The sequence below is a fragment of the Pan troglodytes genome, chromosome 2 (genome assembly GCF_028858775.2).
Source record: "Pan troglodytes isolate AG18354 chromosome 2, NHGRI_mPanTro3-v2.0_pri, whole genome shotgun sequence".
NCBI lineage: Eukaryota > Metazoa > Chordata > Mammalia > Primates > Hominidae > Pan > Pan troglodytes.
Genome location: NC_086015.1, coordinates 112,631,401 through 112,656,028, shown reverse-complemented (window position 1 = coordinate 112,656,028; position 24,628 = coordinate 112,631,401). Strand labels below are relative to the sequence as shown.

Below are 24,628 nucleotides of genomic sequence, written 5' to 3'. Positions count from 1 at the left end.
TATATTTGAATACTTTGATAATATTAAATAATGATTTTTTAAATTATGTTTAGATGTAAAAAGGATATCGTAGTTATAATAGGAACAAAGTATTTCCCCCCCCTGGATTTATTTATTTATTGAGACAGCCTCACTGCAGCCTCGGGCTCCTGGGCTGAAGGGATCCTCTGACCTCAGCCCCCTGAGTAGCTAGGACCACAGGCATGTCTCACCACACCCACACGCCCAGTTATTTTATTTTTATTTTCATTTTAATTTTTTTGGTAACAATGAGATCTCACTATGTTGCTGAGGCTGGTCTCATACTCTTGGGCTCAAGTGTTCCTGCCACCTTGGCCTCCTGATGTGCTGAGATTACAGGTGTGAGCCATGGCACCGGCCTTTTCCCTGAATTTATGAACGAAATCATAGGCGATCTGGCACTTGTTTCAAAATAACCCATGGAGGATGAATGGACGGCAATTTAGATGAAACCAGACTGGCTGTAAGTAAATTACTATGACAAAAAGTAGACATACTTTTGTACATGTTTGAACCTTCCCATAATAAAACATTCTCAAAAAGCTGGGGAAAAAACCCCAGGAAAACAAATAAGATGTTTTTTTTTTTTTTTTTTTTGGGGGGGGGACAGAGTCTCTCTCTGTCGCCCAGGCTGGAGTGCAGTGGCGTGATCTTGGCTCACTGCAACCTCCACCTCCTGGGTTCAAGCGATTCTCGTGCCTCAGACTCCCGAGTAGCTAGGGAGTCTGTTCCCTGTTTGTATTGACTACTTCCACAACTGGTAAGCTCCTCCTCAAAAAGTGTAATCTTCTCTTGTTTCCCTAAGCTATTCCAATATAGATTCTTCCCATATATTTTCATAAGATTTTCTTACTCTTTTTTTTTTTTTTTTTTTTTTTGAGACGGAGTTTCGCTCTTGTTGCCCAGGCTGGAGTGCAATGGCGCAATCTCGGCTCACCGCAACCTCCGCCTCCCGGGTTCAAGCGATTGTTCTGCCTCAGTCTCCCTAGTAGCTGGGATTACACGCATGTGCCACCATGTCCGGCGAATTTTTGTATTTTTAGTAGAGACGGGGTTTCGCCATGTTAGCCAGACTGGTCTTGAACTCCTGACCTCAGGTGATCCGCCCGCCTCGGCCTCCCAAAGTGCTGGGATTACAGACGTGAGCCACCGCGCCCGGCCTAAGATGATTATATTGTAAAAAATGCAATGAAGAAAAGAAAACATGGTAATGAAATGGTCTTCCCACTCGAAATCCTGCCCCTACCTAAGGCATTAGGAGCAACTCAGGCCATTAGGTCAGCTTTCCTCTAAATTGCCCATTAAAAGCACCAGGGGCCACACCCAACCGGGTAGGCGGAGTGCTTTCCTGGCTGCATCTTAGAGGGCTGCATTCAGGTTCCATCCTGGAAGGGAGGAGCCGGAATTCCGATCATTATCTGCCGCGGACTGCCTGTCTCCAAAGCCCTTTGTTTATGTCCTGATCTAGCTAAGGCTTCTAGACTTCAGGAGCTTAAGAATCGTCCGGAGGGCTGGGCGTGGCGGTGCAGGCCTGTAGTCCCACCCACTCCGAAGGCTGCAGAGGGAGGATCAACTTGAGTCTGGGAACTCAGCCAGGAATTCAAGACCAGCCTGGGCAACACAGTGAGGCCCCCTACCCACATCCTCTCCGTCCCCGCAATCCCCTTCCATCCCAGGTCTCATCTCTACAAAGAATTTAAATATTAGCGGGGCGTGGTGGGGCGGGCCTGTAATCCCAACTACTGGAGTGTGGGGGGAGGGGCGGGGGTGGGACGGCATGGGCTGTAGTGGGAAGATCGCTTGAGTCCAGGAGGTCGAGGCTGCAGTGAGCTATGATCGCGCCACCGCACTCCAGCCTGGGCGTCAGAGCCTGTCTTAAAAAAATAAAAAAAGAAAAAATTACCTGGAGGGCTCGTGGAAGCACAGATTCCTCAGTCCCTCAGCCTCACCCTCCAGGATCTGATTCAGGATGTCTTGGGTGGTGGGGTGGGGCCTCATAATTTATTTTTCCAATCAGTTCCTCAATAAACTGAAGCTGAGCTTTTTCAGACTACATTTTTTCTTTTGTAAATTTATTTATTTATTTATTTATTTATTCATAGAGATGATGTCTCACTATATTGCCCAGGCTGGTCTCGAACTTCTGGACTCAAGTGGTCCTCCTTCCTCGGCCTCCCAAAGGCCTCCCAAAGGATTACAGACATGAGCCACCGTGCCAGGTCCAGACAATATTTTGAATGTGTTAAATATACTAGTAACTTAAATGGACCATGGTCACCCTGGGTCCTGAGATTAATGGACCCCAAATCATTTTCCCAGGGACAGAAAAAGCCCATTGTAAAGGTACTTGGTTGTCCAGTGCTGCCATATTATTTGTGAATGAAATTTCCTTTAGTTGCTCTGGCTTCTTAGAGTGACTTATGAGAACACCTGCTTCATATTTTGCCACATTCCGTGTCCAACATTAGGCTCCAGCAATTCCTAAGTGCATCCGTTTCTTCTGCCTTCGTTACTCCACCACTTGCCTTGGTGTTTTGGCTCTTGTTGCTATTCTGAACAGCCAAATCCTTCTCCTCCAACCAGCTCAATATTATTGCAGGCTTAATATTTGTATTTAGAACTAGATCGAAGAGAGATTATGTTATCCAACCCCCACAATTTAAATCTGGAATCTTTCAGTGAGTAACATACCCACGTGCATAAATCAGGTATAAAATACCTGCGTAAAATGCTCTGAATCTTTTTTCCATTCCCTCCGTAATAAGTAATTTGTTACCAATATCGTCTTATAACTGTTTTAAAACATTCTGTTCATTCCATTGGAACTTGTCAACAAGCGTTTGTCATTTTCAGTTTTCTTTCAAGTTTCACCTATTTTTTTTTCTTCTTTCTTTCCTTCTTTCACTTGTTGAGACAGAGTCTCGCGAAGCTGGAGTGCAGTGGCGCGATCTCGGATCGCTGTAGCCTGCGCCTCGTGGGCTCAAGCAGTCCTCCCACCACCCCCTCCCGAGTAGGTGGGATTACAGGCGATCGCCGCAACGCCCGCCTAATTTTTGTGTTTTTTCGTAGAAATGGGGGTCTCGCCATGTTTCCCAGGCTGATCTCGAACTCCTGGACTCAATCGATCCGCCCCCCTGGGCCTCCCAAAGTGCTGGGATTACAGGCATGAGCCGTCGCACCCAGCCTAATTTTTTAAAAAACATTGTCATTGAATGGACAAGACAGGGTATAAAATTGATAAAATTATCCCATTACCAGAAAATGAGGGAGGGCAAAAAGAGGAGGAAAGGAAAACAAGAGCTCATCTGGGTAACAGGAAGTAGAAGGAGACATTTGCTTATAAAAGGAGAAAGCAGGTTAAGAGAAGTAAACTACCATATCCTTAACATTGCTGTCCTTGCCTTCCCCAGGGTGTTGCTGAAAATGTCAGATGCAAATTTGGATAGCAGCAAGAAGGTAAGTTTCATTCTAATAGAATTACTTTTCTCACAGTCGCTTTTCAGAGTCTTTCTAGGTCTCCCTTATGTTTCTCTTTTACCACAAATCTTCATTCCTGGATGTAAGAAATCTCCATCTTGAAACCTCCTCCTCTTTGCAAATAGATTGTTAGTTTTCTTTCATGTGATTGTGCTTTTATGTGCATTTGGGTGAGAGTAAAAAGAAGTAAAATTTTCTCCTCTTAGTCCAAAGGAAAATATTTCTTTGGTAGGAAAGATGAGAAGTGCTATAGCTGGACAAGATAAAAATGGTAAAAATAAATAAATAAAAATGGCATGGAGAATAATAATATTAGAGAAAAGATAATTAAAAATTAAAAATAATTTTTTTTAAAAAGCAAAGGTAAAAAGAAAGTGAAGGCGGTAATGTGGATAAAGTCATAAAGTAAAGTGACCAATTGGTTACTTTCTTTCGGAGTAGGAAATATCTACTCCCAGTGGCCTTGGTATCAAATGAGTTTCAAGATTAGGCTTGGGTAGTCCTGGCTCTATGAGAAACTAGAGGAGGTGTCATAGTGTATTTACAGGCGTCACTGTACCCGTCCTCTGACTAAAGGACTGAATTGGCCAATATTAGCTATGTGATTATGGGGAAGTCACATAGCTGCTTTGAGCCCCTACTTTTCTCTGTAATAGAGTAGTATTCCCTAAATAATGTCAGTATTATTTTGAGGTAAACTAAGAGTAATGGGAAACTACTGAAGAGGTTAAATAGGAGACAGGAGTGTGGCATCAGCACTAGAAGAGAATGTTGCAATAGGACTGGAATGGAGTTTATTCACCCTTGGATTTGAGAAGAAAAGCTAACTTCAGAACCATACCCAAGCCTGTGTTACTCTATGGCATTGCTCATTTAGTTTCCTCATTTGTAAAGCAGGAAAATTAATAAATTACTACAAGTATACTATGAGAATTAAATTAGAGAAATAACACCTAGCATAGTGCCTGTGTACTGTAGAGAACCAGTAAATGTTAGTTTCTTTCTATCTACCTGCTTTCCTACTTTATCTTTTATTCATCAGATCATAAAAACAACATTGAATGCCTACTCTGTGTAGACTGCTGTGTTTCTGTGAAAGCAACAGAGAGTAAAACAGATACACTCTCCTCAGGTCTTGGAGCTGAAATGAGCCCAGTGTGGCTGGAGCTCAGAAAGCTCAGAGGTCATGAGCTGGAGAGGCAGGCAGGGACCAGACTGTTGGAGAATTTGTAAGCTACACAGCTCTGTGAGCTAATTTGAGTTTCGTCATTAACCAGAATAACAATGACAAGCCATTGAATAATTTTCGACAAGCATGGAACAATCGGTGCAGAAATAGCAGAGTTACAGTGGATTTGGGGATAACAGGAGGTTATTGCTTGTGCTGTGAAATTTGATATGGGAATTGGGAATCTTGGGAATCATGTGATAGAAGATGGAAAGGCAGGAACACACTCCATACAGATTTAGGAGACTTAATGAAAGTATTTTGTGTTTTGGCTGATGAGGAGGAAGGCCCTGAGGGAAATAATTCTCTAAACCCGAGCCCTACCCTTCTGTTTTCTCTTTCATTAACACCTACATGTAAATTGGCTTTTGCCCGTTTTTTTCCATGTTTCCTTTATTTGATAAAGGGTCTGCTAATCAACATCACATTCTAGGAATCCCAGTAATTCTTTTCTCCATCCACCTACTGTCTTCTCAGTTCCTTATTCATGACTTTTGCCTTGAAAGCAAGCGGTACAAGGTTTAGTTGTACCGCATCAAATGAAAATCAGTGACTGACTTCTCTTTCCAGAATTTCTTGGAGGGGGAAGTAGATGATGAGGAAAGTGTGATTTTGACACTGGTGCCAGTTAAAGATGACGCAAATATGGAACAAATGGAACCAAGCGTTTCTTCAACTTCTGATGTCAAACTGGAGAAGCCTAAGAAATACAATCCAGGTATGAGGACAGGGATTGCTCAGTTAGTTACTCCTACAACTCTGGGAAGCCCAGGAAACAGTAAGATTTGTCTTTCCTATTCTCTGACTATACAACACCCAGCTTAAATCTCACCTTGTTAATCTGTGTTAAGAAATTTTGCAAACTCTGATACTTCTCGCTTGCTAAGCCCAATGTACTGCCATATTTTGATTAATTAATTTATTTTTTGGAGATGGAGTCTCACTGTGTCACCCAGGTTGGAGTGCAGTGGCACAGTCTTGGCTCACTGCAACCTCCGCCTTCTGAGCTCAAGCGATTCTCCTGCCTCAGCCTTCCAAGTCGCAGGGATTACAGGCATGGGCCACCAAACCTGGCTAATTTTTGTATTTTTAGTAGAGATGGGCTTTCACCATGTTGGCCAGGCTGGTCTCGAACTCCTGACCTCAAGTGATGTGCCTGCCTCAGTCTCCCAAAGTACAGGCATTAGCCACCACGCCTGGCCTGTACTGCCTTACTTTTAAGACACAAAATAAGCATGGGGAGTGCTTTGGACAGAGAGTGCTCTTCTGGACCAGCTCCACATGAGTTCAAATTCCCAACACATAAAGCTCAATCTCCTCTTCTATAAAAACGAGATGAATACATATTTGCCTCCTACGAAGATTAAATAATTTTGAAAAACATCTGGTATTTTGCTTAGCAAGTAATTACGAATAGCAGCTCTTAAAATCATGACCCTTTGTATCTGTGCTCAGTGTCTTAGTGCTTCCTATAAAAGCATCAAATAAGAGTTTTTTTTCTTTTTTTTTTAAATTTTTCTGGAGACGGAGTTTTGTTCTCGTTGCAAAGGCTGGAGTGCAATGGTGCAGTCTTGGCTCACTGCAACCTCCGCCTCCTGGGTTCAAGCGATTCTCTTGCCTCAGCCTCCCCAGTACCTGTAATTACAGGTGCCCACCACCACGCCCAGCTAATGTTTGTATTTTTAATAGAGATGGAGTTTTGCCACGCTGTCCAGGCTGGCCTCAAACTTCTGACCTCAGGTGATCCACCCAACTTGGCCTCCCAAAGTGCTGGGATTACAGGCGTAAGCCACTGCGACCGGCCCAAATAAGTATTTTCAGAAGGATTTTATCTTCTAGGCCAATAATGAGGATTTCAAGATGAAGTAAATAATGATGGGTTAGAGCTAAGCAGACTGAGGTGAAATGGGGAGCTGTAGAGAAAAATTATTCAGGCTGACAGAATGATGTGGACCATTGTTGATTGGGGATAGACAATGTGGTGGTTTCTTTGATTTCTATAGGAAGAGCTGATATTTTGTGGTCCAAAATCTAGACATTTTGGAGGATAAATCCAACATAATGTTCTATTCAGTTGGTTGTTGAGGGCAACAGAAAATAACAGGCTGCTATATGTAGCATAAAAGAAACGTGGATTTTAGAATCCAAACATAGGTTTGAGGCCGGACATGATGGCTTACACCTACAATCCCAGTGCTTTGGGAGGCCAAGGAGGGCTGATCACTTGAGGCCAGGGGTTCAAGACCAACCTGGCCAACATGGAGAAACCCTGTCTCTACAAAAAATACAAACATTATCCAGGCATGGTGGCACAAGCCTGTAGTCCCGGCTACTGAGGAGGCTGAGGCATGATAATCACTTGAACCTGGAAGGTGGAGGTTGCAGTGAGCCGAGATCGCACCACTGCACTCCAGCCTAGGTGACAGAGCAAGACCCTGTCTCAAAACAAAACAAAGCAAGCTGGGTGCAGTGGTTCATGCCTGTAATCCCAGCACTTTGGGAGGCCAAGGAGGGCAGATCACAAGGTCAGGCGTTCGAGACCAGCCTGGCCAACATAGTGAAACACCGTCTCTACTTAAAATACAAAAATTAGCTGGGCATGGTGGCGCGTGCCTGTAGTCCCACCTACTCGGGAGGCTGAGGCAGGAGAATTGCTTGAACCCAGGAGGCGGAGGTTGCAGTGAGCTGAGATCGCGCCACTGCACTCCAGCCTGGGCAACAGAGCGAAACTCCGTCTCAAAAAAAAACAACAAAAAAAACCTACATAGGTTTGAGTCCCAGGTCTGCTATTATAATGGGCAAGTCTTTAAATACCTGAATCTCTTACCTCCTTTTTTTTTTTTTTTTTTTTTTGAGATAGAGTCTCACTGTATTGCCCAGGCTGGAGTGCTGTGGCGTGATCTCAGCTTACTGCCGCCTCTGCCTCCTGGGTTCAAGCAATTCTCCTGCCTCAGCCTCCTGAGTAGCTGGAGCTGAGATTGCAGGTGTGCACCCCCATGCCCAGGTAATTTTTCTTTTTTTTTTTTTTTTTTTGAGACGGAGTTTCACTCTTGTTGCCCAGGCTGGAGTGCAATGGCGCGATCTTGGCTCACCGCAACCTCCGCCTCCCGGGTTCAAGCGATTCTCCTGCCTCAGCCTCCCTAGTAGCTGGGATTACAAGCATGTGCCACCATGCCTGGCTAATTTTGAATTTTTTTTTTAGTAGAGACGGGGTTTCTCCATATTGGTCAGGCTGGTCTCAAACTCCCAGGTGATCCACCCACCTCGGCCTCCCAAAGTGCTGGGATTACAGGCATGAGCCACCATGCCTGGCCATATGCCCAGGTAATTTTTCTATTTTTAGTAGAGACGGGGTTTTACCATGTTGGCCGGGCTGGTCTCGATCTCCTGACCTCAAGTGATTTGGGCGAATTTGCCTCAGCCTCCCAAAGTTCTGGGATTATAGGTGTGAGCCACCGTGCCCGGCCTTGTTACCTCATTTTTAATATGAGAAATAAAAATTGATATGTGTATATGCAAATTGGGTTGTGAGAAATGTGAAAAGATCTTTGTAAAAATTTTTTTTTGAGACGAGACGGAGTCTTGTTCTGTCGCCCAGGCTGGAGTGCAGTGGCATGATCTCGGCTCACTGCAAACCCCACCTCCCGGGTTCATGCCATTCTCCTGCCTCAGCCTCCCAAGTAGCTGGGACTACAGGCGCCCGCCAGCACGCCCGGCTAAGTTTTTTGTATTTTTTTAGTAGAGACGGGGTTTCACCATGTTAGCCAGGATGGTCTCGATCTCTTGACCTCGTGATCTGCCTGCCTTGGCCTCCCAAAGTGCTGGGATTACAGGCGTGAGCCACTGTGCCCGGCCCTAGATCTTTGTAAAATTTTAAAATAATCTTGCTAACTTTAAATTATTACTACTTTGGTTCCATTCTTGTCTTAGGTCATCTACTTCAAACAAATGAGCAATTTACAGCTCCACAAAAAGCTAGATGCGAAATACCAGCCCTTCCCTTGCCGACCATTTTGCCTCCCATTAATAAGGTGTGTCGGGACACTTTGCGGGACTGGTGTCAACAACTCGGTTTGAGTACTAATGGCAAGGTTAGTACACTTGGGTGAATATCTGCTGCTGGGAATTATTATGGGAGTCTTTGTCAACTTTTAACTTAATCTCTCTCTTCATTTCCTAAGAAAATCGAAGTTTATCTGAGGCTTCATAGGCATGCTTACCCTGAACAACGGCAAGTGAGTAATGAGTGTGTTGATGGTGTGAAGGTGGGTTCTGATCATGATTCGTCTGGTCCCTACCGTCGCACCGTATCTATGTGTTGTACCTCTAAGGCAGGGTTTCTTCACTGTGGCATTATTGATATTTCGGAACAAATAATTTTTTGTTTGTTTTGGGGCCTGCCCTGTACATTGTAGGATGTTTTGCAGCATCCCCAGCCTCTACCAGCTGGATGTCAGTTGCAACCTTTCCTCCCCCCGCACAGTTTCAACAACCCAAAATTTCTCCCAGTGGAGAATTTACAGTTTATGGGAACTAATATTCCGAAACCCTTCCCACATTGACATACATGTTCAGGTCAGTACAAAGTATAATAAAATTGGCCGGGTGTGGTGGCTCACGCCTGTAATCCCAGCACTTTGGGAGGCCGAGGTGGGTGGATTACCTGAGGTCGGGAGTTCGAGACCAGCCTGACCAACATGGAGAAACCCTGTCTTTACTAAAAATGCAAAATTAGCCGGACATGGTGGCACATGCCTATAATCCCAGCTACTAGGGAGGCTGAGGCAGGAGAATAGCTTGAACCTGGGAGGCGGAGGTTGCGGTGAGCCGAGATCGTGCCATTGCACTCCAGCCTGGGCAACAAGAGCGAGACTCCATCTCAAAAAAAAAAAAGAATAATAAAATTGACCCAAAATTCCTTACAGCCCTAGCGGTTTACTGAATACTCATCATGAATTTCATTTGCAGGATATGCCTGAAATGTCACAAGAGACCAGATTACAGCGATGTTCGAGGAAACGCAAGGCAGTGACCAAGAGAGCAAGGCTTCAGAGAAGTTATGAGATGAACGAGAGAGCAGAAGAGACCAATACAGTTGAAGTGATAACTTCAGCACCGGGAGCCATGTTGGCATCATGGGCAAGAATTGCTGCAAGAGCTGTTCAGCCTAAGGCTTTGAATTCATGTTCCATTCCTGTTTCTGTTGAGGCCTTTTTGATGCAAGCCTCTGGTAAGATCAACCTTAAAGTGTGAGTCCCACTCCAGAGGACAAGGTTAACTTTTATTAGTCCAAGACTGAAGCGTGGTCAAAGGGAAGGCATTTGCTAAAATATCTGAAGATTAGAAATTGGATTCACATGGGACATCTCTCTTCTATCTGTCATATTGATGGATAGTCATGTTGTGTCTGGATGGGTCTCTAAATCAGGTGACTGAGTAGTGGCCCTTTTCCATCACTAAGCATAACCTGATAATCTTGGACCACAGTCTGAGGTCTTCCCCTTTTCTTTCTCTCTTCCTTAAGGCATTTATGACATAGTGAATAAAGAGGAATGTGTTGGTTCAAATTCTTGCTTTACCATTTCCTGGATATGTGACATTGGCAAGTTACTTACTTTAAGCCTTAGTATCCTGTTCTTTTTTTTTTTTTTTTTTTTTTTTTTTTTGAGATGGAGTTTCGCTCTTGTTGCCCAGGCTGGAGTGTAATGGCGTGATCTTGGCTCACTGCAACCTCTGCCTCCCAGGTTCAAGCAATTCTCCTGCCTCAGCCTCCTGAGTAGCTGGAATTACAGGCACCCACCACCACGCCCAGCTAATTTTTTGTATTTTTAGTAGAGACGGGGTTTCACTATGTTGGCCAGGCTAGTCTCGAACCCCTGACCTCAGACCATCCACCCACCTCGGCCTCCCAAAATGTTGGGATTACAGGCGTGAGCCACTGCTCCCGGCCAAGTATCCTGTTATATAAAATGAAGATTTACATGTTTCATAGAATAGTAGTGGCTGAGCTTGGTGGCTCATGCCTGTATGCCTAGCACTTTGGGAGGCCAAGGTGGGAGGATTCTAGAGCTCCTGAGTTAGAGACCAGCCTGGGTAACATGGTGAAATACCCTGTCTACAAAAAATATGAAAAAAAGCCGGGCATGGTGGTGTGTGCCTGTAGTCCCAGCTACTCAGGAGGCTGGGGTGGGAGAGTGGCTTGAGCCCAGAAGGTAGAGGTTGCAGTGAGCTGAGATTGTGCTATGGCACTCTGGCCTGACAGACAGATCCAGACTCTGTCTTTAAAAAAAAAATCTTGGCCGGGCACAGTGGCTCACGCTTTTAATCCCAGCACTTTGAGAGGCCAAGGCACGTGAATCACCTGAGGTCACAGGTTCAAGCAATTCTCTTGCCTCAGTCTCCCGAGTAGCTGGGATTACAGTCATGCGCCACCATGCCTGGCTAATTTTGTATTTTTTTTTTTTAGTAGAGGCGAGATTTCTCCATGTTGGTCAGGCTGGTCTCGAACTCCCAACCTCAGGTGATCCACCTGCCTTGGCCTCCTAAAGTGCTGGGATTACAGGCGTGAGCTACCGCACCTGGGGCCCTCTAAGAAATCTTGAGGATAACTTAACTCCACTTTTCTCCAACTCCTGCTCTTCTTTTCTTGGTATTGCCTTTATTTCCAGGGTCTGCTATCTCAAGTCACCTTCCTTTTTGGCTTGAATCCTTTTTTTACTCCCCCATTTTCCCATTTCCAGAAGTATTCTAGATCCTATTTTATTCCAGCTAACTAGTATGGTAGGACACATTATTCATCATACAAGGAAACCAGGCAGAAGGAAGACCTGAAGTTGAAATTGGCATATCCTCTGCTCTTCAAGCTACATTCCTTTATGTGGGGACAGTGGGCACCTTTTAATAATTTGTGCAAAGGCATTGTCCAGCCATAAAGCTGTGTGCCTGGGGGCACTGCCTTCCCAAAGAGGACACCTCTTTCTAATTTTTAATAATATGCTGTATGAGTTACTATTATCCCACAGTGACTTATCATTTTATATTTCTCTTCATTCTGCAATTGTTAAGCATCTGCTGTGGTCCAGAGGTATGTCTAGCTGCTGGGTATATACTGTGCTAAACACACACATCTTCTCTTGTTTCACAGTCTAATCGGGGAGCTATCACACTACATGTACTGCTTATTTACAGATATGTAAATTCACTGTGACTGCTCCTTTCCCTCAATTTCAGACGTTCCATAAGTGTACCACTTATTTTCTTGCAAATATCCCGTCTCCTTAATTAAATTGTTCCTTACACTTTTAAACAGACGCTTGTCTGTTTCCTATAGCTGAGGCAGTACAATGTAGTGGTTAGGTAAATGGGCTGTAGGTCTTTCAGAATACTGACTTTCTCTCAATTTCAGACATTCCATAAGTGTACTGCTTGTTTTCTTGCAAATATCACATCTCTCTACTTAAATTGTTCCTTATGCCTTTTTTTTTTTTTTTTTTTTTTTTTTGAGACGGAGTTTCACTCTTGTTGCCCAGGCTGGAGTGGAATGGCATGATCTCAGCTCACTGCAACCTCTGCCTCCCAGGTTCAGGCGATTCTCCTGCCTCAGCCTCCTGAGTAGCTGGGATTACAGGCGCGTGCCACCACACCCAGCTAATTTTGTATTTTTAGTAGAGATGGGGTTTTGCCATGTTGGTCAGGCTGGTCTCGAACTCCTGACCTCAGGTGATCCACCCACCTAGGCCTCCCAAAGTGCTGGGATTACAGGCGTAAGCCACCACGCCCAGCCTGTTCCTTACACTTTTAAACAGACGCTTGTCTGTTTCCTATAGCTGAGGCAGTACAATGTAGTGGTTAGGTAAATGGACTGTAAGTCAGTCAGAATACCTGGATCCATGACTTGGCTCTGAGTAACTTATGATATTTAACACCATAAGCTTCGTTTATGTCACCTGTGAATAAGAAATAATAAGAAAAGCAAATAGAAGGTAAATATTAATAGTGTACTTAAGAGTAAATGTATTAATACACATAAATCACCTAGCAAAATATTGGACACAAAACAAGCATTTCAAAATGGCAACCATTATTTTTTATTTTATTTTATTTTATTATTATTAGTATTATTATTTTTTGAGACGGAGTTTTGCTCTTGTCACCCAGGCTGGAGTGCAGTGGTGTGATCTCAGCTCACCACAACCTCTGCCTTCCGGGTTCAAGCGATTCTCTTGCCTCAGCCTCCCGAGTAGCTGGGATTACAGGCATGCGCCGCCATGCCCAGCTAATTTTGCATTTTTAGTAGAGATGAGGTTTCTCCACATTGGTCAGGCTGGTCTCAAACTCCCCATCTTAGATGATCCTCCCGCCTCAACCTCCCAAAGTGCTGGGATTACAGGCGTGAGCCACCGCGCCTAGCCGGCAAATTACTATACTTTGTGTTATGTAACTTGTGAAATTAGATCATAGTGTCATGTGGTCTACGTTTTCATGCATCTCATTCAATTGATTTGTGAGCAGAATACAAGAGCAAATTCAAGAGTGACTTGCTGAGAGGTTATGTTGGGGTGCTATCTTGATTTTTGCTGTCTATATTTGTTTTTCCTTTCCAGGCGTCAGGTGGTGTGTGGTCCATGGCAGACTTCTCTCGGCAGACACAAAGGGTTGGGTACGCCTGCAGTTTCATGCAGGTCAGGCCTGGGTGCCTACCACTCACAGGAGGATGATTTCTCTCTTCTTGTTACCTGCCTGCATTTTCCCATCCCCAGGCATCGAAGATAATATGTTATGCCCTGACTGTGCTAAGAGGTAACTCTTATGTATCTTGTTAAGCATGGCACACAGAAAAGTAGGTGTATAGATGGCTTTCTAAATAATTTAACAGTAGAAAGCAGAGGGTGAACATGCTGTCTTCTTAATTTGCCACATAGATCAGGCAAAAATAGGATGCAAGAAGAACTCACTAGTGAATTACAACTCAATAAATGTGGCTAGTTCTTTTTTTTTTGAGATGGAGTTTTGCTCTTCTCGCCCAGGCTGCAGTGCAGTGGCACGATCTCGGCTCACTGCAACCTCTGCCTCCTGGGTTCAAGCGATTCTCCTGCCTCAGCCTCCCGAGTCTCAGCTGGGATTACAGGCATGCACCACCACGCCCAGCTAATTTTTGTATTTTTAGTAGAGAAAGGGTTTCACCATGTTGGTCAGGCTGGTTTCAAACTCCTGACCTCATGATCCGCCCACCTCGGCCTCCCAAAGTGCTGGGATAACAGGTGTGAGCCACCGTGCCCGGCTAATTTCTGTATTTTTAGTAGAGACAGGGTTTCAGTATGTTGGCCAGGCTGGTCTCAAGCTCCTGACCTCAGGACATCCACCCAACTCGGCCTCCCAAAGTACTGGTATTACGGGCATGAGCCACCACGCTGTGCCTAAATGTGGCTAGTTCTTAGCCTTAACAAAGCATCTGACAAGTCAGGACCTGATTTCTGCCTTAATTTTAGAGACTTGTTCTAAAGGAAAAAAACACACATTTGAGTTTTTACTACATGTCAGATACTCACCTTGGAATGCAAAAACAAAATCCATCTAGCCTACTCAACTAAAAATGAGTAAGAAGGCCAGGCGCGGTGGCTCATGCCTGTAATCCCAGCAGTTTGGGAGGCCGAGGCGGGCGGATCACCTGAGGTTGGGAGTTCGAGACCAGCCTGACCAATATGGAGAAACCCCGTCTCTACTAAAAAATACAAAATTAGCTGAGCGTGGTGGCACATGCCTGTAATCCCAGCTACTCGGGAGACTGAGGCAGAAGAATCGCTGAACCCGGGAGGCAGAGGTTGCGGTGAGCCAAGATTGCGCCATTGCACTCCAGCCTGGGCAACAAGAGTGAAACTCCGTCTCAAAAAAAAAAAAAAAAGAAAGAAAAGCTATGAAAATATATGGGAAGAATCTATACTGGAATAGCTTAGGGAAACTTAAGAGAAGATTACACGTTCTGAGGAAGAGCTTACCAGTTGTGGAAGTCGTCAGTACAAACACACGGAAATAAAGAATATGATGGCCAGCTGCAGTGGCTCACGCCTGTATTCCCAGCACTTGGGGAGGCCAAGGTGGACAGATCATCTGAGGTTAGGACTTCAAGACCAGCCTGGCCAACATGGTGAAACCCTGTCTCTACTAAAAACAAATAAAGAATATAATATACTTAGAAACTGCCAGTTAGTCAATGTGATTGAAGCTTATATTGACAAATGAGTTTGGGGAGTGGAGGAGCAAACCATGAAAGATTTTATGTCTACATTATCCTGTAAGTCATTATCTCCCAGTAACTTTTGGGACACAGACTTGTTTGAGAATATAATGATAACTATGTGCTCTCCAGGAAAATATACATGCACATAAACACTGCTTTAGACTATAGAATTCCCGATGTCCATCCATGAGTAAAAATTTCAGCTTTTGGTGATAAAATTGGGTGGAAGTGAGATGAGAGAGGTGTGGAGATAAATTAAGGGCTTTTTTTTTTTTGTAAGTGGGCTAAATCGGCTCACACCTGTAATCCCAGCACTTTGGGAGGCCGAGGCGGGCGGATCACGAGATCAGGAGTTTGAGACCAGCCTGACCAATATGATGAAACCCCGTCTCTAGTAAAAACACAAAAATTAGCTGGGCGTAGTGGCATGTGCCTGTAATCCCAGCTACTTGGGAGGCTGAGGCAGGAGAATCGTTTGAATACGGGAGGCGGAGGTTGCAGTGAGGCAAGATCGCACCACTGCTCTCCAGCTTGGGCAACAGGAGCGAAACTCCGTCTCAAAAACAAAAGAAAAAGAAAAGAAAGTGGGCTAAATCTTAGATGGGAGTATAAATAAGAGATTAGTAATTCAGGAAAGAGATAATTCATTACACTGACAAAGCATTTAAGGAGGAATGAGACAAATGTAAGATGTAGGAGTAAAGAGAGCAAGATGCTGTCTTAGAAGTGGAGGAAACATAGAAGTCCAATTCGGTGGAGAAGAATCTATGGTGTTTGGGACAAGTTCTAGAGTTCTGAGAGAAGTATGAGTTAGAGCTAAACATCTTTGGGAGTCATCAGCACATACATTGTGGATAAGAGTATGTAGGAAGGAACTGAGGGAGGAACCCTAAAGATAATCAGCGTATCAGTGGAAGGTGGACAGTGAAGACAGAACACAGTTAGAGGTTAGCAGATGAGTGAGTAAAGGGAGCAATGGACAGAGTCTTAGAAGGAAGAAATGGTTGGCAGCGAGATGGCCATGTAAGGTAATGATGAATGTGGTGCTCTTGGGACTGGCTGTTTAGGACACTGCTGATGGCCTTTTTGAAAGTAGATTGAGAGGATCAGTAGAAGCCAAAATATGATTTCAGTAACTTAGAGTAGAACATGTGCAGAACTAGAAGCAGGACATGTTGATCACCTTCATTAGCTGAGCCTGGCAGGAAGAGAGAGCAGTTAGTTGAGGCAGTAACCTCAAGGGAGGTTCCTTTCTTTTCGTCTCTCTCTCTGTCTGTCTCTTTCTCTTTTTCCCCTCCCTCATTGACTCTCGTCATTCTTCCCTTCTTCCCGTTTTTCTTCTTTCTTTCTCTCTTTTCCTTTTTAAATTTTTTTTTTTTTTTTAAATTTGAGATGGAGTCTGGCTCTGTCACCCAGGCTGGAGTATAGTGGCATGATCTCTGCTCACTGCAACCTCTGCCTTCCAGGTTCAAGTGACTCTCCTGCCTCAGCCTCCGGAGTAGCTGGGATTACAGGCACGCACCACCACACCCAGCTAATTTTTGTATTTTTAGTGGAGATGGGGTTTCACCATGTTGGCCAGGCTGGTCTGGAACGCCTGACCTCAAGTGAACCACTCGCCTTGGCCTCCCAAAGTGCTAGGATTACAGGAGTGAGCCACCACACCCGGCCTTAAGTTTTTTTTTAATGAAAAAACCATAAGCATTTATGAATGGGGAGGAGCTGCATGAAGAGAGGGGAATGGAGAGTATAAAGATGAAGGAAGCCGGGCATGGTGGCTCACAACTGCAATCCTAGCACTTTGGGAGGCCAAGGTGGGCAGATGACTTGAGCTTAGGAGTTCAAGACTGGCCTGAGAAACATAGTGAAACCCTGTCTCTATAAAAAAAATTAGCCAGGTGTGGTGGCATGCACCTGTGGTCCCAACTACTGGGGAGGCTGAGGTGGGAGGATCACCTCAGCCCTGGAAGTCAAGGCTGCAGTGAACTGTGATAGTGCCCCTGCACTCCAGCCTGGGCAGCAGAGTGAGAACCTGTCTTAAAAAAAAAAAAAAAAAAAAAGGATGTGAGATCCATTGCAGTATGTGGCATGTAAGCCCTGAGAGTAAGTGAACAACCCTTTTCCTTTATTTACTACATAAAGTCTTTTTGTGCACCATTCCTAGGTTTTAGGGCAAATGACTCAGGAACTCCAGAAGTGCATTTTTTTTTTTTTTTTTTTTTGAGACTGAGTCTCACTCTGTCACCCAGGCTGAAGTTCAGTGGCTTGATCTCGGCTCACTGCAACCTCTGCCTCCCATGCTCAAACAATTATCCGGTCTCAGCCTCCTGAGTAGCTGGGACTACAGGCCTGTGCCACCACGACCGGCTAATTTTTGTAATTTTAGCAGAGACAGGGTTTCACCATATTGGTCAGGCTGGTCTCAAACTCCTGACCTCAGGTGATCTGCCCTCCTCAGCCTCCCACAGTGCTAGGATTACAGGCGTGAGCCACCACACCCGGCCCAGAAGTGCATGCTTTATTTTATTGGTCATTTTAAAGGGATTGGTAAGGGATGGTTTATCTTGCTGTAGCAATTTTTCACAGTTCTTTTCTACTTGCCTTACAGGAATAAGAAGATGATGAAAAGATTAATGACAGTAGAGAAGTAGCAGCAACCTGTTTGAATACAATGTAAGAGATCAGAATATGCCACCTCAAAATAAGTATTTTGATTTGAAGGCAATTGAAAAGAGTCACATACAAGAGAAACTCTCTGCCTTCCCACTATTTACTAAAAAACAGGAGATAAATGTATCAAAGTCTCTTGTCTGCTGTCTACCAGGAAGTACAAATGGTGGCACGCCTGTAGATAACTTGCATCCCAATCATTGCTGTGCTGTGTCCTGACCATCTTTGGTATCTCCTGATGCCTTGAGTACTGACTTACTAAATAGTTAGCTGTACAGAATACAATTTGGTTTTGTTTTAATTAATGGACTCTTTTTTGAAAATGAAAACTTGAGTGAAAAGTATAGGGTTCCCATGTATTCCCATGTACACGGTGCTTCACACCCCCTCCATTTTCCTCTGTTAGTAACTTGCATTAGTGTGCTACATTTTTTACAATTGATGAGGCAGGGCTGGGCATGGTGGTAGTCACCTGTAGTCCCAGCTACCGGGGAGGCTAAGTCAGGAGGATCACTTGCACCCAAGAGGAGTTCAAGGTTGTAGTTCTCTGTGATCACACCTGTGAATTGCCACTGCACTCCAGCCTGGGCAACATAGTCTCTCAAAAAAAAAAAAAACTAATGAGTCAATATTGATAATTCTTTTTTCTTTTTCTTTTTCTTTCTTTTTTTTTTTTTTTGAGATGGGGTCTCATTCTTGTCGCCCAGGCTGGAGTACAATGATGAGATCTCAGCTCACTGCAACTCCTGCCTCCCAGGTTCAAGCAATTCTCCTGCCTCCGCCTCCCAAGTAGCTGGGATTACAGGTGCACACCACCACGCACAGCTAAATTTTTATTTTATTTTTTTTGAGACAGAGTCTCACTCTGTTGCCCAGGCTGGAGTGCAGTGGCGTGATCTCAGCTCACTGCAACCTCCGCCTCCCACCTCCCGGGTTCAAGCAACTCTCCTGCTTCAGCCTCCCGAGTAGCTGGAATTACAGGCATGTGCCACCACACCCGGCTAATTTTTTTGTATTAGTAGAAACGGGGTTTTACCATATTGGCCAGGCTTGTCTCGAACTCCTAATCTTGGGATCCACCCGCTTCAGTTTCCCAGCTAATTTTTTTTAATTTTTGGTAGAGGACGGGTTTCACCGTGTTGCTCAGGTGAACAGCCTGGTTCAAGACCGTTGAACTCCTGAGCTCAAGCAATCCACTCGCTTAGTCTTCCAAAGTGCAGGGATTACAGGCGTGAGCCACTGTGCCTGGCTATTTTATTATTATTATTATTATTATTATTTTTAGACAGAGTCATACTTTATCACCAGGCTGGAGTGCAGTGACACCGATCTCAGCTCACTGGAACCTCCGCCTCCCAGGTTCAAGCGATTCTCCTGCCTCAGCCTTTCGAGTAGCTGGGATTACAGGCACCTGCCACTATGCCCAGCTAATTTTTTGTATTTCTTTAGTAGAGATGGGGTTTCACCATGTTGGCCAGGCTGGTCTTGAGCTCCTGACCTCGTGATTCGCCCACCTTGGGCTCCCAAAGGGCTGGGATTACAGGTGTGAGCCACCGTGCCCGGCTATTTTATTATTTTTTTATAGAGATGGGGTCTCACCACGTTTCCCAGGCTAGTCAAACTTCTGGGCTCCAGCAGTCCTCCCACCTCAGGCTCCCTGAGTTCAGGGATTACAGGTGTGAGCCTCTACACCCAGCAGATACCTTATTATTAACTAAACTCTGTAGTTCATATTAGGTTTTATTATTCGTGTTGTACATTCTATGGTTTTGACAAATGTAAAATGACATTTATCCAACATAGTGTCATACAGAATAGTTTCACTACCTTAGAAATACCTTGTGTTGCACCAATTCATCCCTCCCCGCAAGCCCATACACTGGAAACCATAGATCTTTTTGCTCAGTCACCCAGGCTGGAGTGCAATGGTGCAGTCATAGCTCATTGCAGCCTTGAACTCCTAGGCTCAAGGGATTCTCCTGGCCCAGCCTTCTGAGACACTGGGACTACAGGTATGTGCCACCGTACCCAGCTAGTTTTGTTTTTTAATTTTTAGTGGAGACTGGTCTCACTGTGTTGGCGAGATTGGTCTCAAACTTCTGGCCTCAAGCTGTCCTTCTGCCTTAGCCTCCCAAAGTGCTGGGATTACAGGCATAAGCCAGTGTGCCTGGCCCATGATAGCTTTGCCATTTCCAGAATGTTGTGTATACTTGGAATTATACAGTGTGTAGCCTTTTCATATCGGCTTTCAGATAGCAATATGTAGTGAAGATTCCTCCATGTGTTGTCATGGCCTGATAGCTCATTTCTGCCAAACTGTCTTTAAAAGTGGCTGTAGCATTTTGCATTCCTACCAGCAATGAATGAGAGTTCTTGTTGCACCATATCTTTCTTAGTATTTCGTATTGTTTGGATTTTAGCCATTCTAATAGGCGTGGCACAGTATTTCAGTGCTTTTTTTTTTTTTGAGACAGACTCTCTCAGAGAGTGCAGTCACCCAGGCTGGAGTGCAGTGGCGTGATCTCAGTTCACTGCAACCTTTGCCTCCTGGGTTCAAGTGATGATCCTGCTTCTGCCTCCCGAGTAGCTGGGACCACAGACGCATGCTACCATGCCTGGCTAATTTTTGTATTTTTAGTAGAGATGAGGTCTCGCCATGTTGGCCAGACTGATCTAAAACTCCTGACCTCAGGTGATCTGCCCACCTTGGCCTCTGAAAGTGCTGGGATTACAGGCATGAGCCACTGTGCCCAGCCAGTATCACATTTTTTTAAATTTGGAATTCCTTAATGATATGAAGTAGAGCATTTTTTATATGTTTATTTCTCATCTGTGTATCTTCTTTGGTGTAGTGTCTTTTCAGGTCTTCTGCACAATTTTTATTTTTTAACTTACTATTTATTTTTTATTGAGAGAAGGTCTTGCTCTTTCACCCAGGCTGGAGTGCAGTGGTGCGATCATGGCTCACTGCAGCCTCGACCTTCTGGGCTCAAGCGAGATTCTCCCACCTCAGGCTCCTACTGGGACTACAGGTGCACATTACCATGCCTGGCTAATTTTTCTATTTTTTTTTTGTAGAGATGGGGTTTTGCCATGTTGTCCAGGCCGGTCTCGAACTCCTGGCTCAAGTGATCCATCAGCCTCAGCCTCTCAAAGTGCTAGGATTTTGCTTGGCCTTTTTGCACATTTTTTAATTGGGTTGTTTTATTATTGAGTTTTAAGAGACCTTTGTATATTTTGAATAACAGTCCTCTATCAGATATATCTTTTGCAGATAATTTTCTCATTTCTTTCCTTCCTTTTTTTTTTTTTTTTTTTTTTGAGACAGAGATTTTGCTCTTGTTTTCCCGGCTGGAGTGCAATGGCGCGATCTTGGCTCTCTGCAACCTCCACCTCCCGGGTTCAAACAATTCTCCTGTCTCAGCCTCCCAAGCAGCTGGGATTACAGGCATGTGCCACCACACCCAGCTAATTTTTGTATTTTTAGTAGAGACAGTGTTTCTCCATGTTGGTCAGGCTGGTCTCAAACTCCTGACCTCAGGTGATCCATCTGCCTCAGCCTCCCAAAGTTTTGGGATTAGAGGCGTGAGCCACCACGCCCAGCTTTGTTTCCTTCTTTTTAAATATCACTTTACTCTCTTCTTGTTTGTAAGGCTTACGAAGAGAAGTCCAATGTAATTCTTACCTTTGTTCCTTTACAGTTAAGATGTTTTTTTCTCTTACTTTAAGATTTTCTATTTGTCTTTGTTTTTCTGCAGTTTGAGTATGATATCCCTAGGTGTTGAATTTTTGGTGTTTATCCTACTTCCTGTCTCTGAGCTTCCTGGATCTCTGGTTTTGTATGTCATTAATTTTGGGATATTTTCAGTCATTGCTTCACAACTTTCTATTCTTTTCTCTCTTCTGGTATTTTCATTACATGTTGAAACCTTTTTGTAATTGCCTCGCAATTCTTGGATATTCAGTTCTTTTAAAAAAGATTTTTGATTTTGCTTTTCGGTTTTGGAGGTTTCTATTGACATTTCTTTAAGACCTCTGATTCTTTTGTTGGCAGTCCAGCTATAGATGAGTCCATGAAGGCAGTTTTCATTTCTGTTAGTATTTTCTTCTAATTTCTATCATTTTATTTTGATTCTTGGAATTTCCATCTTCCCACTTGCATTACTCGTCTGTTTTGTATCTTGTCCACTTTTTCTGTTAGAGCCCTTAGCATATTAATCAACACTGTTTTAAACTCCTGGTCTGGTAATTTCAACATCTCTGCCATATCTTAGTCTTGATCTGATGCTTCCTTTGTCTACAAATCATGCTTTTTGTCTCTTTCTGTATATATATGCTATTTGTCTCTCTATATATCTATATATAAATATAGATATTATATCTGTGTATATAGATATATACATATAAGTATATATTTATAAATCAGACTTGTATTGTATAAAAGAAAACCAGGGGCCTGGCGTGATGGCTTGCATCTGTAATCCCGGCACTTTGAGAGGCCAAGGTGGGTGGATCATTTGAGGTCAGGAGTTTGAGACCAGCCTGGCCAACATGGTGAAACCCTACCTCTACTAAAAATACAAAAATTAGCCTGGCATGGTGGCAGTCACCTGTATTTTTAGTAGAGATGATTGTACTTTTAGTAGAGACAAGGTTTCTCCATGTTGGCCAGGCTGGTCTCGAACTCCTGACCTCAGGCGATCTGCCTGCCTCAGCCTCCCAAAGTGCTGGGATTACAGGTGTGAGCCACCACACCTGGCCAATAATTTGTTCTTATTCCAAAAAGAAAATTATACAAATACCAAATGGAAACAATCTTAATTTTGTTACTTAAAATATTAATGTGAACAATTATTTAATTATTACAACAGATCAAATAATGGAGTTCTCAATTTGAATTGAATTTGGCAATAGCTTTCAAAACCTGACATTTGTATCAAAACTAATAAACAGTTTTTTGTTTTTTTGTTTGTTTTGAGATGGAGTATCGCTCTTGTTGTCCAGGGTGGAGTACAGTGGTGCAATCTTGGCTCACAGCAACCTCCACCTCCTGGCTTCAAGCGATTCTCCGGCCTCAGCCTCTTAAGTAGCTGGGATTACAGGCACCCGCCACCATGCCTGACTAATTTTGTATTTTTAGTAGAGACAGGGTTTCACCGTATTGGCCAGGCTGCTCTTGAACTCCTGACCTCGTGATCCACCCACCTTGGCTTCCCAAAGTGCTGAGATTACAGGCATGAGCCGCCGCGCCCAGCTAATAAACAGTTTTTCTACAGAACCTTCTCAATGAAGGCTAATTTAGTAATTTATCCTCTTAGTTCTCAGCTCTGTGCAGAAAGGGAAGAAGGGCAGTTAAGGAAGATGTTATGGTCCAAGTAAGCACTTCAGCTCACCCTTTACACTTAACTGCTTAAATTTAGAACTCTGCGAGCTTGAGAATATGTGTGCTTGTGACTTGCAGTATATTCTGTGGAATTAAAACAAGGCTCTCCTGAACTCAGCCTATTGATGGCTAATGGCACAGTTGTCCAGTAGGCAGACTGTTTTAGAATGAGCCCAAACTTACACGGAGAATAGAACAGAAAAATTTCCACATTATACGTCACATGGAAGCCATCCCAGTTGAGTGCTTAGTCAGGCTCTCAAAATGCTATAGCATCTGCCTTCTGAAAGTATCATTAATCAATGGTCTTCTAGTATAAACATGTCTTGCCTAAAGACTAGCCTGAAGACCAACACAGGATTGGAAAACATGGTGTCATTAGTCTTTGAAATAACTAAGAAGGGGTCCAATTCAGTAACCCAAAGGAAACAAATTCTGACTATACACTATTGTCTAGTATTTCCATCTGCCATTCTTTCTCTATTAAAAGTTACATTTGTTCCATTTCTTTTCCTATTGTAGTGCACAAAACACCCTAACTCTCTTGACCCCAAACTCTGGGTATAGCTCAAAGCGGCTCTTAAATATACCATTTCAAATTTGCTTCTAGGTACTAAAGGAGGGATGTACTTTCAGACCATGTAACCTATTACGAAGGAGTGGAAGAGGAGACAATTTGAATGAATCCTCATGATCTACAAAACAAAATCATAGTGACTAGGACTCCACAGTGAAGATAGTTGACTAGTGACACAGCCCCATCTAAAGAATCCCTTTCTGTATGTCTGAAAACCCATTAAAATAAAGTCACTGCAATTGGCCTTGTATTCATTCAGTGTGTGTTAAAGATCCGTCAGGAAATCTCTGATGTTACAAACTGACTGTGGTTGGGGACACAGACAAATGGGAAGCACTGCAGACAGGACAGATAAGGGAGAGGTGCCTGACTCGAGCAAGGAAGGGACAAGAGTAAATGGGTCTGTCTAGACATAACCCTAGAGACCAGGGTGAGAAGAAAAATGGTCTACATCTGTTAATGGTTTCTATGTGCCAGGGGCTGGGTTAGAAGTTGGTGAAAGAAAAATAGACATGGCCCCCACCCTTATATAATGTAAAGGATGGTAAGGAAGACTGATACTGTACGATGTACCTATGGAGATCCAAGATTTACAAAGAGACAAGGAGCCAACAAGAAGCAGTACTAGAGGGGTGCTTCTATCATTGTGTGGTAAGGGAAAGGCTTTTTTAAATAAAGTCACATCTGAACTCGAAAAAGGAGCCATTCAGAAAACAGATTCGGGGAGACTAACAATTTGCCTAAGCAAAGAGAACTAATATTTTCAGAATCCAGAATTTAAATCAAGTTGTCCTGATTCCAAAAAATCATAATTTGTATTTAATTGTTCAATAGTTCCTAGAAAGCAAATTTCTTGAAGCCAGAGGCTATATATATATAGAGAGAGAGAGACATGGATCTTGCTCCGTTGCCCAGGCTGGAGTGCAGTGACGCAGTCTCGGCTCACTGCAACTTCCGTCTCCCAGGTTCAAGCAATTCTCCTGTCTCAGCCTCCCGAGTAGCTGGGACTACGGGTGCCCACCACCACGCCCAGCT

The 24,628-nt window shown here is 43.9% G+C and overlaps 1 protein-coding gene across 3 annotated transcripts; it reads left to right on the top strand.

Moving 5' to 3' along the window:
* Positions 1–1,385: 1,385 nt before the first annotated feature.
* On the top strand, positions 1,386–23,843 carry DPPA2 (developmental pluripotency associated 2). Of its 3 annotated transcripts, none has more exons than XM_024355597.3 (9): positions 1,386–1,644; positions 3,432–3,477; positions 5,297–5,444; positions 8,657–8,817; positions 8,908–8,961; positions 9,695–9,956; positions 13,330–13,525; positions 17,572–17,636; positions 23,627–23,843. In XM_024355597.3, the coding sequence occupies exons 2-8, from the start codon at positions 3,445–3,447 to the stop codon at positions 17,612–17,614; spliced, it is 897 nt and encodes a 298-aa protein (XP_024211365.1). In that variant the 5' UTR covers positions 1,386–1,644; positions 3,432–3,444; the 3' UTR covers positions 17,615–17,636; positions 23,627–23,843. The 3 variants fall into 3 exon arrangements, with proteins under 3 accessions (XP_024211365.1, XP_024211364.1, XP_009444383.1); XM_024355596.3 differs by having other exon boundaries at positions 1,464–1,697; XM_009446108.4 differs by lacking the exon at positions 1,386–1,644 and adding an exon at positions 3,136–3,247.
* Positions 23,844–24,628: the final 785 nt, after the last annotated feature.

Excerpts from the sequence above, each read along its gene's own strand:
- DPPA2 (XM_009446108.4), top strand. Across the intron at positions 8,818-8,907 it reads GTTTGAGTACTAATGGCAAG|AAAATCGAAGTTTATCTGAG; the intron begins GTTAGTACACTT and ends TCATTTCCTAAG. Across the intron at positions 8,962-9,694 it reads CTTACCCTGAACAACGGCAA|GATATGCCTGAAATGTCACA; the intron begins GTGAGTAATGAG and ends TTTCATTTGCAG.